The 16022-nt window shown below is 37.7% G+C and overlaps 1 protein-coding gene across 1 annotated transcript in view; it reads right to left on the reverse strand.

Annotated features, from left to right (window-relative positions):
* Positions 1-16022, reverse strand: part of COL4A4 (collagen type IV alpha 4 chain) — a 66631-nt gene that overhangs the window by 15656 nt on the left and 34953 nt on the right. The window contains exons 21-36 of the mRNA XM_086618005.1: positions 15836-15999; positions 13334-13406; positions 11929-12035; positions 11293-11476; positions 10458-10526; positions 9312-9416; positions 8576-8794; positions 7512-7673; positions 6682-6852; positions 5669-5812; positions 4876-4983; positions 4439-4617; positions 3219-3282; positions 1719-1793; positions 1149-1256; positions 705-812 (exon numbers count right to left, since the gene is read on the reverse strand). Coding sequence (XP_086474131.1) covers positions 705-812; positions 1149-1256; positions 1719-1793; positions 3219-3282; positions 4439-4617; positions 4876-4983; positions 5669-5812; positions 6682-6852; positions 7512-7673; positions 8576-8794; positions 9312-9416; positions 10458-10526; positions 11293-11476; positions 11929-12035; positions 13334-13406; positions 15836-15999 — 2040 coding nt within the window. The remainder of the gene's footprint in view (positions 1-704; positions 813-1148; positions 1257-1718; positions 1794-3218; positions 3283-4438; positions 4618-4875; positions 4984-5668; positions 5813-6681; positions 6853-7511; positions 7674-8575; positions 8795-9311; positions 9417-10457; positions 10527-11292; positions 11477-11928; positions 12036-13333; positions 13407-15835; positions 16000-16022) is intronic.

A 16022-nucleotide genomic window follows, 5' to 3' on the forward strand; every position in this document is an offset into this window, starting at 1 on the left:
ATAACCAAGAGAGGATACAAAGTACATAGTTGATTACCTTTCTTTATGAAGAGTTAATGTAACTTTATAATGTCAATATATCATTCTGAGTATAGTAAAAAATTCATAATGTTCTCCAGCAAAAAGAACTGTATAGATGAATTCCTGTTCAATCTAAACATAACATAAAAATCTGAGAAGTCTAAATTAGGATTTGGAGGAAACATTTCTACGTTAAATCCACCAAAAATCAGTTTTTGGAGAAAACAAACCAACAACACAACCAACCCAAGTTGTCTTATCACAATTTGTTAAAACAAATTTGTAAGACAAAACTGCCCATAGCAGTCTGCTGGTTTTGTAGAGTAACAGTGCCACTCCATGGTGAAAAGGTAGAACTTCATAATTGAAGTGAAAGTGAAACATCTGAATTACTGCACACTCCATTTTCTTTCTTTAAGTTCCACTATCAGTTACATCAGCTGAGCCAGAATCTGTTTCTACCTTCTTCCTTACTCATTTTAGATTGTAGCCCAATTTTCTAAGGTAGCCTGTATGTTACTTTTCAAAGGTGATGGGAACTGGCTTAATTCTTCTACTAGTTTAAGAAAATAAGAGAATCAAAATCATGCTCACAGTTAGGCCTTTTCCTTTTTAACTACTAAAAGAGAATTTACGTCTGGTGCTATTACATTACCAGTAGAACTCCACTGTATATCGTTTACCTTTTCTACCCTGAGATCCAGGTAATCCTTGCAATCCTGGAAGTCCCAAAATTCCATGTTTCCCTTTTTCTCCAGGTTCTCCTGGCAATCCCTGAGGACCTGTAGCTCCTGAGAGTGGAAAAAAAAAAATCTGTGAAAACGCAAATCTACTAAACTGTCCAATTTTTATTTTTTTTGTGTGTGTGCTATGCAGCACATTGTGTTAATCAGAGGTACCTGAAAGTGTATGGGAATGTATGAAGAACTTGATGGATCTTACTCTCTGAGACTTGGAGCAGACTATTGCTGCTGTATATAGGTACTGAAATAGCTTTCAATACACGCCTTCATACAATCTCTGATTTCCCTAGCCTCCTCCACAAAGATGCCGCCTCAGCTGTGTTTTCCTGTGCCATGTCTCTTTTGAGCTGTTACATGGCACTCTTTTTTAAACTTTGGCATTACCTGGAAATCCAGGTATTCCCGGGTACCCAGGGTCACCCTTGGATCCTGGTCTTCCAGGTTGTCCTTGGATACCTGGTGAGCCTTTCTCTCCTGGGAATCCACAGAGTCCTTAAAGAAAAAAGATAATCTAGCATTTATTTGTTTGAAGTTGCCCATCCTTCCTCTCATGATAAGCTTAAAAATCTAAAAGTTCAGTAAGGAGTTTCTTGACTAGAGAAAGAATTTTATTCAAATACTTCAGATCCTTGCATCTACTTATTAGCAATGAATTATACTGATCTCTCTGGTGATATCTGAAAGAGTAGAAAGAGCTAGCAAGATACAGCCAAGCCAGGTTTTCTCTTGGTAAGTAATGGTATGTTCATTGGTGCTGTACTAGACAACACTAGACTCTACCTCCTGCGTTCGTGCTAACAATATTGCACATTGTGATGCCTCTCCAATCTCTGGGTTTATAACTACAGAAAATACCACTCAATATGCACAGGAAGCAGGGCTCCTTCTCTGCTAACAAAGCTTAGAGAAAGTAAGTTCTTAACTCAAATTTTTTCTTCCATCAGACAGAGGTACCTGGTAATCCTGGATCTCCGGGAGGCCCTTTTTGACCATGGGTACCAAGCAGAGGAGTTGGGTCACCTCTCTTGCCTGTTGAGGTACAACGACTTTCATTTCATACAAGTATCCTTTTCATCCACAAAACCAAAGCTGGACAATTTTGGAAGATCAGATAATTTACTCATAGACATTAAAAGCTATAAAATTTCCCATAATGAAAAAAAAAAAATCCACAACATCAAAAGTTATGAGAACTTTCCAATACTGCCAGCATATACTGAAAATAAAAGACATTGCATAAATTTCCTGTAACACTTTATTAATAAACAAAGACAACTCCTCCCATAGGTTTGTGAGGATGTGCAAAATCAGTACAGCATGAGTCTATTTACTCAGTAAAGACCTTTTAGGGACTAGCTGGGGGCTTTAAGCCAGAAAATCATCTTCTGTGCTAAAATTCCTGTTTATCACAGAATCAATAACTCCAAGCAATTTTGCCTTACATTGTCTATACAAATGTCTGACCTCTCCTACCTATTCATGCTGTCTCCAGCTTCATTGTCTGATTTTGCTGTGAAGAAGTTTAGAGGAAATATCAAGTTCGTGTTGCTAGAAATCCCTGCCATAGCATTCTCCACCTTCACTGGCTATTTCCTGCTTTAGTTTTAAGGATAACTTTTCCAGTAAATTTGTTTTCAATATATTTCGTAAAAGTTCTCTTTATAGCAAGTATTGTTCTTTACTTTTTTTGATGAGAATGTATTCCCTGGCTGACAAAGTCTTGAATTTTTGAAGAAATAGAAAATGTAACTGAGAAGCTAATTTCTGCTGTCCCCTTAACGCTTTTTTCCAGGCAATTATTTAATTGCATTATTTATTAGTAATGAAATCCTGCTCCAAGGAAATTTGCAATATGATGGATGACACCATTTCGCATTTCTTTGAAACACATCTTAAAATTTAAATATTATAGATAAATTTTTCAGAGTAATTTCTAACTATGCAAAAAACAATATGCAAAACTTCATCTTTTCAACTGAATAATTTTGCATGCATGGGTATGAACTCTGCCCAATTTGTTACACTACACTTTCAGAAGTTCCAAGAATTCAAAATCATAGCCTAGAAAACACTGAGAAATAAGTGATATAAAAGAAAATATAAATTATGTTGGAATATTTAAAAAATTCTACATATCTGTGTAATACCATACCATAAATGATTGCATTTTCACTTATTTGATTTTACAGAATTTTTAAATTATCTGAAATTTGACACAAACTTGTCTTCTAAATTTGTAAGACCTACTTTAAAAGGAACAAACTGTTAAAGAATATACTGAAATGCAAATTTTACCTTTAGGTAAGTCAGACTTCTTTCTAATGACATTCGTGTTTTAATTATTTTCACTTCTATTCTATTTTCCCTTTTCTAGTGAGTATTTGCCATTTATCAGAGCATATACATTCTAAGAATATTGCTCTTTTCAAAAGCATGTCTATATAAACACATTACCTTTAGATCCTTTTGGTCCAGTCAGGCCTGCATTTCCAGGGATTCCTGGTAAGCCAACATCACCCTGAATTTTTTAAAAAAACAAAATGAAAATGTTTGACGTGATATGTGTAGCAGGAACGATCTGTAAGAGCATTTGGTTCTCTTACACTGATAAATGGGCCAGCAATCAATATAAATAGCAAAACTGCATCTTAAGCTCAAGAGAAAAGTATACTGTCTTTATTACAGGTCTAACACTGACCACTAATGCTTCCAAGAAACTGTAGATTAGACTTGCTAATCATTTTGAATTTGTGCTTTTATAGTTTATGCTAACTCTTGGCTTGAACATTTTAAATTCTCCACAGACAGCTTAAGTAATTTGATTTAAAAGGTACCACAAAAATGTACCAAATATTGTTGTATGTTACCCAAAATTTACTATAAACATTAACCTGAAATATGTTGTGATGTAACATTAAAAAATGTAAATATTTATCTATTTTCCTTTTGAATAATGACCTATAATCAGCAAAACAGATTATCTCTTCAAAGACATATAATAAAAGACAAGCCAAGCAAAGATATGTCCCTTTACCAAAAAAACCAACTGTGCTTTATGCTTTGTGTAATCTCACTGCCTGTCTACCTAGCATACAAGCCAGTGAAGAATTTTACTTTATATCCATGTGTGATATATGTGTGGGTTTGTATGTTTGCTTTTGAGCAACACTGCGTTCTGTTTGGTGCAAGTTGTTGGCATGGGCACAGATGATTTGGTTTGTCTTGTCTATTGCCTTGGCTGCTCCACACAGCAGGATATGAAGAAGCAGCTAAATATTAATTTCATACTTGTGCTGCTGCTATGTTATCATCTCTGCAATAAGTTGTCAATCTGTTTTTAGGAATAATCTTAAAGACTTGATTGTGCATCCATTTTTTGCCCCCCTAAATAGTGCAGTGTAGCCTGGGCTTCCACCAAGTGGCAGCATAACAAAACCACAACATGCAGTTAGGAGAGAGAGGAGAGGCCCTTAGACTCTGACTACAGTTCCTGCTAAAATGTAATCAAAGCTTTGCAGTGTTGCATTAAGGAATTTACCTTTTTTATTATACTGACAGTCTTTTCTCAGGAGGAACATCTAATGGGTGAATACAATAGAAGCACCCTTCATCACATTTCTTGGAGGCAGGAGATAACTGCAAAGTCCAGGACACTTCACTACCACTTTGTTTACCTGGTCACCTGGATGTCCTCGAAAACCTGTCATTCCTTTAAAGCCCTTTGGTCCTGGGAAACCCTGTGGTCCTGGAAACCCCATCAGCCCAATGTCACCGTGGTCACCTGGCAGTCCTGGGACACCGTTCTTCCCTGGAAATCCTGGGGTGCCTCTGAAACCAGTACTGCCTTTTTCACCTGAAGTTAATTGCAGAACGAGATAATGACAAATATAGTCAAGCCATTATTTGACACTTATTTTGAATATGGCTACGCTTTCACACTGTGTGTGTTGCCTTAGTAATTGTACAAAGAAACTCGCCTGCTAGTTTAAGAATCTATAAACACAGTAAGGGAGCTGAATGTTACTGCAGCTACAAGTCCAAACCTGTGAAAAACACCAGTGATTTATATCAGATGAGTGTGTGCGTGCAGGGCTTTATATTATGAACTTACCTCTTTCACCTCTAAATCCGTTCTCACCAGGAAACCCTGGCTCCCCTTTTTGTCCTCTCTCAAGACGGATGTTAACACAGCCACTGTCTCCTGGGGGACCTCTTTCACCTTTGAACCAAATATATGGAATGTAAGTGAATCCTCATGAGTGATGTGTCCTGAAAATTAATTTTGGTGAAGACTTCCATAACAGAGATGGCCTTCAAATACTAATGCAGTTCTCAGTTGTTTCAGCAGGCTCACTGCTAACAGAATTTATTATCCTTCTCTTGCTTTTTAGTTAATTCAGTAGTAAGCCAGGTGATGTTAAATCAGAATTATTCCGTTTGTCTGGAATATGAAAGATGGCAATTGTATTGTTCACTCCACAGTGTACTGTCTGTGACTACACCTTGGAAATGGTTAATCTCTTTCCTATGTTAATATTTAGAGAGATTATTTCCTGTATGTTTTACATAGATTGAAGAACGCAGACAAAATGATAGAAAACTTGAAAAATTTCAAGTCTCAGATGTGTACAGGACAAAATTCAAGGTTTCTTTGAATAAGTGATCTTACTCTGTGTGATTTAGTGGTAAATGCACCTATTGATCCAAGTGGAATTAATTGGTTTTTAGTTATTTTTCATTATGCATTTGTAAGTGAGATAACTGGATTTAGTATCTCTGAAAGTAGAAGTGACTATACCCTTATAACAGGAAGAAAACGTACATAAATTCCTAACACGGTAGCAACAAAACTAAATAGAGCAGCAACATAACATAACTACGGAGTGAAGCAGATTTTTACAAACCTTTTATTCCTGTATCCCCACACTCTCCACTAGGCCCAGGCGGACCCATTTTTCCTTCTTCACCTTTTATACCAGAGATTCCCATTGGGCCTTGTGTTCCTGGGAGTCCTGGAAATCCTTGGGGTCCTTGAATCCCTTTGCTTCCTGGTAATATTAAATGCTTTATTTACATACTCGGTCTCCTATGCTGTTGCTGTCATATTCTAAGGATGAGTATAAAGCAAAAGGCAGGAAGTTTAGGAGGGCTCCTTAGGAAATCAGCAAAGCCAGAGAACCAATAGTTGGAGCATGGCTTCATGCCAAGATCAAACTGGTCTTGAAATCCAGATTTCCTTGAAGCAAACAAACACCTTCTCCCTCCCTGCTGCCAGCCCCTGGAGATTTAGGCTACACTTACTACTAAAGCAGCTATCCCCAACACAGCTTAAATACAACGCACAGCCTAAGACACCACCAGATTTTGCATCTGGCTACTGGAAATCATGACTCCTACTGTCCAGATGACAGAGGAAAACAGGATTTTGCTGTAGTTACTCAGAACTTTTGCCCATCAGCCAGTGATGATTTGGGATCAAGATGACATTTTTTATACATATTGGACATAATGTGAAGCTATTTTTCAACTTACTCATCAGCATACAGTCATAGACTGCATCAGTAAAGGTGACAGACTGGGTATAATAAAAAGTATATTGTTCTTATTATAGCATATTATAACAACAAATTATTACAAATAGTCAGGAAATAATACATGAAAATATGTCAGTGTTGTAAAACAACTAAAGCACCAGGATGCATTGAGATGTATCAAATTATTTCCATCCTTTTGTTTTCATTATAAGTGAAAGAACAAAGGATGCTGTTGTTATTGCCTCTACCCTTCTGCAGGGTCTTATTCTTGAAGCTGGAGGGGGAGGAGGGTGCAAAGTACTTCCTAGCTTTAACACCAGTGGAAATAGCTCCCTCCACAAGAGAAGTTATAGACGATGTGGTTTGCAGGATGTTTAACATACCTGTTTGTCCTGGAAAACCAGGTGGTCCTTTATTGCCTGGAAGTCCTGGAAGTCCTCGGGAGCCTGGAGGACCTGGGGGACCTCGTGAGCCAGGAGAGCCTTTGAGACCTTTGATTCCAGGTGGCCCAGTTAGGCCCCTGTCTCCCCTCTGTCCTTTAAAGCCTGGTAAGCCTGAGAAAAAGAGCTTTAATCTATGTGCATAAATGCAGGACAATGGTTCAGCAATTGTATCTAAAAAGTAGAAAGTGATAGATTTTGGTAAAATTTGAATATCATAAACCATGGCAAAATAACTTGGAAACTTTGCCACCATGCTAGAGTCCTGGCTCTGCCTAGATTTTTCACCTGGAATGTTTATTTTCTTGTATTTCTTTAGTGAAAGATACATCAGTAGAAGTGTCCTGTGAAAAATCCCTACTAATTTGTAGATATTTTTGATATATCTGTCTCTTAGCTCTCCCTAAATAACACTTCCATTTAAGAACAAGGAAGATGATTATCACAGTAATGACAGGAGCTCAGTTAAGTTACTCAGGACAATAAAATAAGAGATAACTCTTCCTTTTAATACTTGACAGTGATTACTTGACACTGTGATTTGGACAGTTAAGGAATAGTATGGGAAGGGTAGGAAACTTTGGAAACAAATGAGATGCACACTATACATTCCTTGAGTTTAAGGAAATGTGCAAGACATAATGTACACCCCCACTAATAAGCAGCCCCCATGGAAATATTTGTCATGCCAGCCAAAAAATCATGTGATTAAATCCACTAGAAAAGATGCGCAAAGCTTATAGCTGTGAGGCAACCTGATGGAGGTCATGTACCTTGAGGTCCTGGCAGGCCCATGACGCCTCTGAGTCCTAGTGGCCCTGGTAAGCCCATGTCACATGGTGGACCAGGGAAGCCTGGACAGCCTGGTGCTCCTGTATCACCTTCTGGGCCTCTAAAACCTTTCGCACCAGGAAATCCTGGGGTACCAGGCTGTCCTGGAAACAAAAAAAACATGTAGAACGTTTTACTTCCATTACTTACCATCCCTCAGAATTCCTAATTGTAATTTTGAAATTACACGTTCAGTTATTGTAACATCTTACTTATCCTCTAGTTTTCGCCTAGTTTGTGAAAACTGACGCTTTTCTGCAATTTAGAATTGGCTGTTGTGGAGAGCTTCTTTCTCTAAGGAATAACTTATGAATTCAACTCTCACCTATAGGTGAGGACTTCATGGCACAAAAAGCTAGTTTGATGTGTAGGAGCAGAATGGAAGGAACTCAGTGGCATGCACCAGCTACACAGCATGGGGGGCAGTTCTACAGGTGTTCCCTACACAGAAGGAAGAGTGTCTGCTCAGAGCTGGGCACAAGGAAGACCTATAAAAGGAAACAGCAATACCTGGTATGAAGCAGGAAAGAAGTGGCACTGTGGAGGCATCTGCAGTAGCCAGCAAAACTCCCCTGCTGAACTGAGGAGTGCAGTGCCCAAGATATTGAGGATTACATTGTATAACTCTGGGAAAAGAAATTCACCCTTGTCTCTGAGTGTTTTCCCACCTTTTCAGATTTGAGTAAGCAATTTAAGGCAGGGACTATCTATGTGGCAAAGCAGGAGGCCCTAAGCACAGATGGCCGCTAGGCAGCAAGTAACACAAGTAAGAACAGGAAGCTGCACTATTACTCCATAGACTGGCATCTTCCCCCTCCTGCAGTGCAGATCTCCTCAGTGGATTATCAACCTTACCTGTAAAAATGTAGACATAAAAGTAGAGAGTACTGTTCACAGTCATCATTATAGATTCAGATAAGAATACGTTTTATCTGAATCAGGACCAACTTTGCTCAGATTTTCTCCTTTGAACATATGGAAATGCCTCATAAAAACTGACTCATACCTCGAAGCCCAGGAATGCCTGGATCACCCCTTGCTCCTTGTGCACCAGGGGGTCCCGGCTGTCCCCTGTTGCCTGGGATTCCTGGAGGACCATATGTTGTATCACCTGGAACACCTTTCTGACCATCTATGCCAGGTGGACCTGGAGGGCCATCTTTACCATCAACTGTAGATCCTCTTTCACCTTCATCACCAGGATCACCAGCTCTGCCTCGAAAGCCTGTTGATAGGATTTTTAAATTCAAATAGGGCATAATTCAGAAGTTTGGTGGTTTTTTCCAAATTTTGTAATATTATAATGCAAATTTAATCAGAATTAAATTATCACTTTGCAAGGAAAAACAACGTAATACATTAAATTTCAGGTTTCTCATTTACAGCTAACGATACATGAGGATTGAAGGAGGTAATTATTCCTGTGGGAAGTGACAGTGGTTTTCTTTGGGACAGCATCTATCTTGTGTACTATCACTCTTGTCCAGTTCAAACCCTTTGCTAAAATGATACTAATTATTCTCAGTTTTCCGAGAATATTTCCTCTCTAGACACTGAACTTTAGGTCATTGTAGCGCCTGCAGTGCTACAGGAAGGACAGGGAAAATGGTAAAGATTCCTCTTCTGTTAGCTTTCATTGAAACGTGCTTCCTATCTATGCTACCATGGTAGCTACCTTACCCTGCATGTATGCATTACAGCTTGATCAGCAGGTTTCCTGGATTAAGAAAAGCACAATTCACCTTCTGGCCCAGGGATTCCTGCTCCTGGCCTGCCTTGATGGCCTTTTTGCCCATCAAAGCCATTTGGTCCAGGACGGCCGGGGAGTCCTTTTAAACCCTTTGGTCCTGGAAACAGAAAGGAATTTTGTAAAAAAACTGACAGAGCTCTGAAATGTGCGGTCTAAAGAAAGAGTATTGCTTCTTTATCCCATGCAAATTCATGTACTTTGAAGACAAGTGGTTTTCATCTGCTTCTAACATTTTGGGCAAGAGCCTTGACCTAAGTCACAACCAAATGCATAGTTGCTGTTTTTCTAAGCAGACTTGTTCCCTGTAATCCATAAACAGCAGACTGCAAATCACCAGAGTAAATTAGAAACAAACAAAAAAAAATTTCCTGTAACATTTTAATGTTACAGGACATCAACAATATTAACCTAGTGAATGACAGGTGTCAACTCAAATTCTCCTGTGCTATATGCTGTTTCTGGGATGGTGCAGATGAGCTCAATATGTTAATTCCTGTTCTTTCATGTTTTTATTTATTTTAGCTACCACTCACAATACTGACATCAGGGAGCTGTGTAATACCATATTAAGCAGCTTAAAAATCCAGTATCTTCATTTGCTGTGATCAGGATTTTCTGGGATACTTCAAATGTTTTGGAGGTGATCACAAGCAACATTTTTGCAGTTCCCGGCTGAGTTCTTTGAATTTAAATTAAGTTGAACAAGTTGAAATAATGGTAATAGGTATTCAGATTTTAGGGCTCAATTGCAACTTGCCATTAGCAATATAGTTTTAGAAATTACAGACTTGCAGCATATCTTTGCCTCACACACCATTTTTTCCTGGTATTCAGATGTACATATTCCAGGTCTTATCCAACTCCAGCCATCTGTGTATTATACAGACTCTCTCATGCAGTTTAATGGAGGCAGGAGACAGTTTCAAGCTACCTTCATTTAGTCCTTTTTATGGAGGCAGCCTGGCTCTTGATTCTATTAGATGAGTATATTCCTGTGTATTTGTGGTTTTACATTTTGAGACATGTATCTGTTGAAAAACTAGAATAATATATCTTTTTTGGGTAGTTTCTTTTTTTAATTAGCAACTTAACACTCCATTGCAATTAAAACCAAAAATTCACCTATATGTAAACATACCTTGAACACCTTTAAAACCAGGGGGACCTGGGTTTCCAGGGTACGGTAATGTGATGCAGACAGTCTCACCTGAAGCAAGAGGAGAAAGAAACTGGCCTATTGAATTTTAGAATAAATGGAGTCTGAACATTTACTGTAATACTTCTGTGGGATTAATCAAACATGCAAAGGTAAAGAGAAGGGACTGGATATGCACATTATTATTTCCATATTACTTGAGGTTTGATGGAGAATCTTAAAATACATTTTTCTTGACACTTGTTTTGTATAGAATATTGGTAATGATTCAAATTGTAATACAGTTGTATTCTGTAAAGACAAAGTTTTTTATTTTTTTTCACCAGAAATTTGTCTTCACAATAGTCTCTTGCAAGAAAGAAACAATATTTTCATCTCAATTCTATGTACGTTTCTGGTTCATATATATTGCTATCAGTGTAGATTTTTTTTTACTTTGGTAGGGATTTTTTATAACCAAAAACCAGACCAAGCCTTAAGTATGAGTTGTATTTTCTTGCTCCTTCAGCAAAAAAGCATTACCTTGCAAGTCCTATCACTCAGGAATACTCTTGATTCCAGAAGAGATTTCCTCTGATAGTGTGCAAATGGCACTTTGCAGGTTTAAGGCCCCTAGCAATTCATATTCTCACTAGGGTCTGCTGCTAAACGCTAACAGTATTGTACCTTTCAATGGCTGTATTTCACATGACCAGAGCTTCCCCAAACTGATTTTCACTATAAATGAGTAACACTGTCTAATACATATGAAACTGTAATGGATGCTACCAAACAGGTATTTTGTTACTTAGTTCTTAATGTAAACATTCAAAATTACCTTTCTGGCCCTTTGGACCAGGTGGCCCAACGTTACCAGTATCACCAAAGTCTCCAGGGCTACCTCTGACTCCTGGAGGGCCGGGAAGCCGCAAACCAGGCAATCCCATCTGTCCTTTTACCCCAGGAAGTCCTGGGACTCCAGGGAATCCTTTATCACCTGGTAGTGGTACTCCAGAATGGCCCTAAAAAAAGAAATTGTTGATAAGAAATAACAAGATCTAATTTCTTTCCTCTCTTCGATTATCAAAAGCCATGTTAGAGAATTATCTGGAGAAACCACTCTTCCACAATTAAGTGACTACACGGATGGCATTAGTAGTTTTAAATATTCAAAGGCAATAGGAACAAGGGGTAGAGTTTTGTAGGTTTTTTTTCTTCCTGATCCCATAATATTAGCACACAATATATGCAGAAATTGTATTCAGGAACACTAAAATAAACAGTAATACTTCAAGTAAATAATTTTTCAACTGATAAAAACTATGATTTTTTGATCTAAGCTAACATAAAATGATAAAGTGATTAATCTGCTAGGAACTTGGAATAAAATGGTACGTTTCATTAAGTAGTTAGCTCTTTCATAAGACAGTACATTAACTGATATGGACAAAAATTCTGAGAAAATCAAACGTACCTCTTCTCCTTTTTCCCCAGGCAATCCTAGTTCCCCATCTCTGCCATCATTACCTCTTTGGCCTGGAAATCCTGGAACCCCAGTAGGACCTCTTTCACCTTTTATTCCTTAAACAATTTGAAAAAAATTAACTATAATATTTGCATTAAGTTTGGGGAGTTTTTATTTCCGCTCAGGTAAACTCTGGGTAACTATTCATCATATCTGTATGAAAATTTCCAGTTCTTGAATTCACACTTCCGTAATGAGGTATTTTAGGTTTAGGAAGGCAGTATGTAGTTGGATACCTTGTGGAACAACTTGGTCTCTCTGTAAAAGATGTGTTTACAGGCACCACTTGAATGTGGCTTTTGTTCATGCTATATACAGAGTGAAAATATGTTGGTATTGAAATCAGTCAGAGTTTTATTCTTGATTTCAGTGAAATCAGGATATAGCAATGCCATATGCTGCAGAATATTTGCATCAGTATTACCAAAAGGTTTTTTTTTTTTCCTCTTTTCTTTTTTTAACTCTGAGATTTCCTTTGCACTGATATTTATGAAAATGTAATTTTTACATAAAGGACAATAATACTATTCTAACCCAAAGATTCATTTTGCTGTATCAGGAAATGGTTTGCAAATAAACAGCAAATGTTTTGCCTTGCTCTAACATCTGTAACAAACACAGACATCCGAAGTAAGCTAACTCTTCACAAAAAATAAGATAGACAGTCTTTTGTCTGAATAATTAGTTTAGCATTTCTAAATAAGCTTTGCCATGAGATTGCTGTAATTTGTTGTTCTCTGATTCTTTGGCTTTTGCAAATCATAACCATAACTATAGAGAGATTTTGATCTATTTAATTACAAGAATTTCAGTTGTGCAACTGGTGGCCTATTGTTTCTCTTCAATGCCTGGTCAAGAGTATTTTTTAGAAACAGAAGCAGGAATCTGAATAGCCATTGAGACTTCGAGGTTTTCCCAAGAAGGATGTTGGTGGTTTAAGTTGAGATAACAGCTGGGATACTGGTATATGACACTTCAGGAGCTGGCTTTTGTATAATAGTATTTCTTTATGCTTTCAGAATAATTGTATTGTGCTTAGTCTTTGCTATACAGACCTCTGTAAGACCCTGATTATCAATCATATGACATGAAAAGTCATTTGTTAGCATTAATAACAAGCTGTTAAAACTGTTTTATGGATCAACTATAGAGTTAAAATCACAAAACACTGTGGTTATCTTGTATTTAGCAAGAAGAAAATAAGCAAGATGGTACCGAGAAAGCTGTTTGGATATATATGACCTCTAGGCTTCATTAATTTACTAAATTAAGAGCAGATTAATATGGTTTTCTCAAACAATTGCCTAGGCATTGTATAGGAAACAAAAAGGCTAATTGTAAAATGTGTGTTTACCTTTTATTCTAATTCTTCCTGGATCACCCTTCTCTCCTTTTTCACCATGTTGTCCAGCAGAACCAGGTGTCCCCTTACCATTGACCAAAAAGAAAAAAAAATTAAAATTGTCAGTTATCTGCAGCACGGAACCAGTTTGGGAATTGAGAGGAAAAATAGGTATCTATCTCTTGCTTTTCCATTGTTTCACAAAACCAGACCAATGAAAGTAACATGCCAAAAAGAAAAGCTTATCTTTCTTGATGCTTATAAAGAGGTTTGTGAATGGCACCTGGCCTTTTCAGCCCGACTCTGTCAAATGCACAGATACACAACTATAAGAAATTGTAATGCTAGAAAAATTGGGTACATGGCAGTACACAGCTGTGACTGTAAATGCAAGAATGTTAAGATACAAACAATTTACAAATTCTTCCCACTGCAGACTTCAGCCCACAATCCACCGAGGCTACACAGGAAAGGAATCTCTGGAGTGCAGTGACTGCTGGATGAGGCTGTCCTCCCAGAAGCGAACATGGCAGCAGGTAAGGGATGCTTTTTTGCTGAGTGAAAGCCCATAAAGCTGCCCATAAAAAATTTCATCTGTGTCTAGTTAGGTACCTGGTATTGTCAGAAGAATCCATGACTTCACAGGTTTAGAGAGGAACAAAAATACTTTTCTGTACTTTTATGCTGATTTGTGCTCTCAGTTCTCCAAGCAGGGTGCGGTTTGCATATTGTCATTGGTGAGGGTCTGATCTTGCATCAGTATATGTGGGCAAATATATTTTAACATGTGAAATTTACACAGAAGTAAAAGGCCACTAAGGTTGAAAAACTGGGGTATTTTTTAGCCAGTTTCCTCTGTTATTCAAAATCTTTCACTAAAAAATAGATGGAGAAAATACGATTTATAAAGTGACTGTAAATCATGAAAATTGTAAAACAGCCAGGAGACTTCTGAAAAACGTGGTGTATCTGAAACTGGCAGTGACTGTTTGTTAAAATGTCTAGATCTTCAAGTTGGCAGTGACCTGTTATTAGTGTTTGAAAAGCGAAAGGAGATATTTGGGAAGAAAAGAGAGCAGAAAAATAGAAAAAGTATATATATGTAGGAAATCCATTAGACCAAAGCACTTCTGTATCAAAGTGAATTACTTCTTTCTGAATTGATTACTTTGTCCTTGTTCCTCACTTAAGTAACCTAAGAACACCAAAGTATTCAGTATAAGACTTCAAGCTTTGCTTCAGAACCACAAGGGGTAAAGAATACTTTCAAAAGCAACAAAAAAAATTGAAATCTCACATAATACACTCAGGTAACAGAATTTTAAGAGCAGAAAAAATAAAAACAAATGCAAAGCTTGTAATGAAACCACTGGAACTAGAATGACAGCCCCTCCACCTCCTTCCTTCAGTGTCACAATGTTTTTTCAATGAAAAACTGGATGTCAGATCTGATAACACTGGAATGAACTGGTCATAGGAAAAAATGAACATTGTATGCTGATGTCAAATGATTCTAGTACTTGAAATCTTTACTACCAAAAAGTTCATTCAGTTTCTGCTCTTGAGGAACTTGAAATGAAATGGTTACATTGTAAGGAAGCTATTCAAGCAAATTAAAATTCTTTCTTTTGATGGTTATAGTGATTTTTCCTTCTGAGAACTGTTAAATCAAGGGCAAAATATTTATTCCATTTCAGCTTCATTGCTAATACGTATGTCAGAGAGAGACAAGGCATCGCCTTTAGTGGCTGATCCTTGTGGAGAACAAACTTTGGCTGAGTAGTGACGTAAAACGGGAGATTAAAAGGTAATATGGAACAGTAAAGGGCCAACTAACAAATAGCAATGCCTTTCAGACTGAGAGTGAAAGACTACATGATGTTCACACTGCCTCATAAAACTAATTACGCATATAACATAAATTAAGCTTTTCAATTAATTTCTAAAAAAGGAATACAGAAAATTACTTGAAATGCCTGAATAAAATCAAGGGTTCCTTTTCCTTCAGAAGCTGTGCCCCACCTCCCAGCCCCCCTCCCCTAAAGGTGGATGTCAACATAAAATCCATCTTGACTTGCTGACATCATGCAATTCTTTGCCTTGATAAGGTTTTGCTGGAAATGCTTTCCTTTGCAATAACTGAAAAATCATATTCAGTGGAGCAATTTGTGCATCTATAATGCTTTCAAGAAAAACAATGGGTATTCGAAACTAAAAGTAGAAACAAGTCAAAACAAAACAAGATGAACATTCACCAGCTTTCCTAAGCCTGCTGACCACCCCACAAACACAGAAGCATGGGCTTCTGTCCCTCAGTGTAAAACTCTGCCCACTGCCACAAGGGAAATCCAGTAGATGCTAATAAAATGCATCCTCCAACAAGACTGTAGTAAGCAAAAACAGATAAAACTTTTAGTTTTCCAGGGCAGTTCCTCCAGCATTCTGCTTAAATGCTTCCTGCCTAAGTAGTAACTTCATGTTACTTATTTACTGAAGCTCATGAAAACTACTCACAGGGAGGCCTGGTGATCCCATTGCACCAGATACGCCTGGGTCACCCTTCTCTCCATGTCTTCCAGGGTATCCCATTTGTCCTTTCCTTCCTTGAGTACCTGGAGGTCCTTGCATACCACGGGGACCAGGAGGACCAGCACTACATGAGCAGAGGCCTTGATTTCCTATGTGAATGTGTCAAAATCAC

Source organism: Tauraco erythrolophus, chromosome 11 (genome assembly GCF_009769465.1).
Source record: "Tauraco erythrolophus isolate bTauEry1 chromosome 11, bTauEry1.pri, whole genome shotgun sequence".
Taxonomy (NCBI): domain Eukaryota; kingdom Metazoa; phylum Chordata; class Aves; order Musophagiformes; family Musophagidae; genus Tauraco; species Tauraco erythrolophus.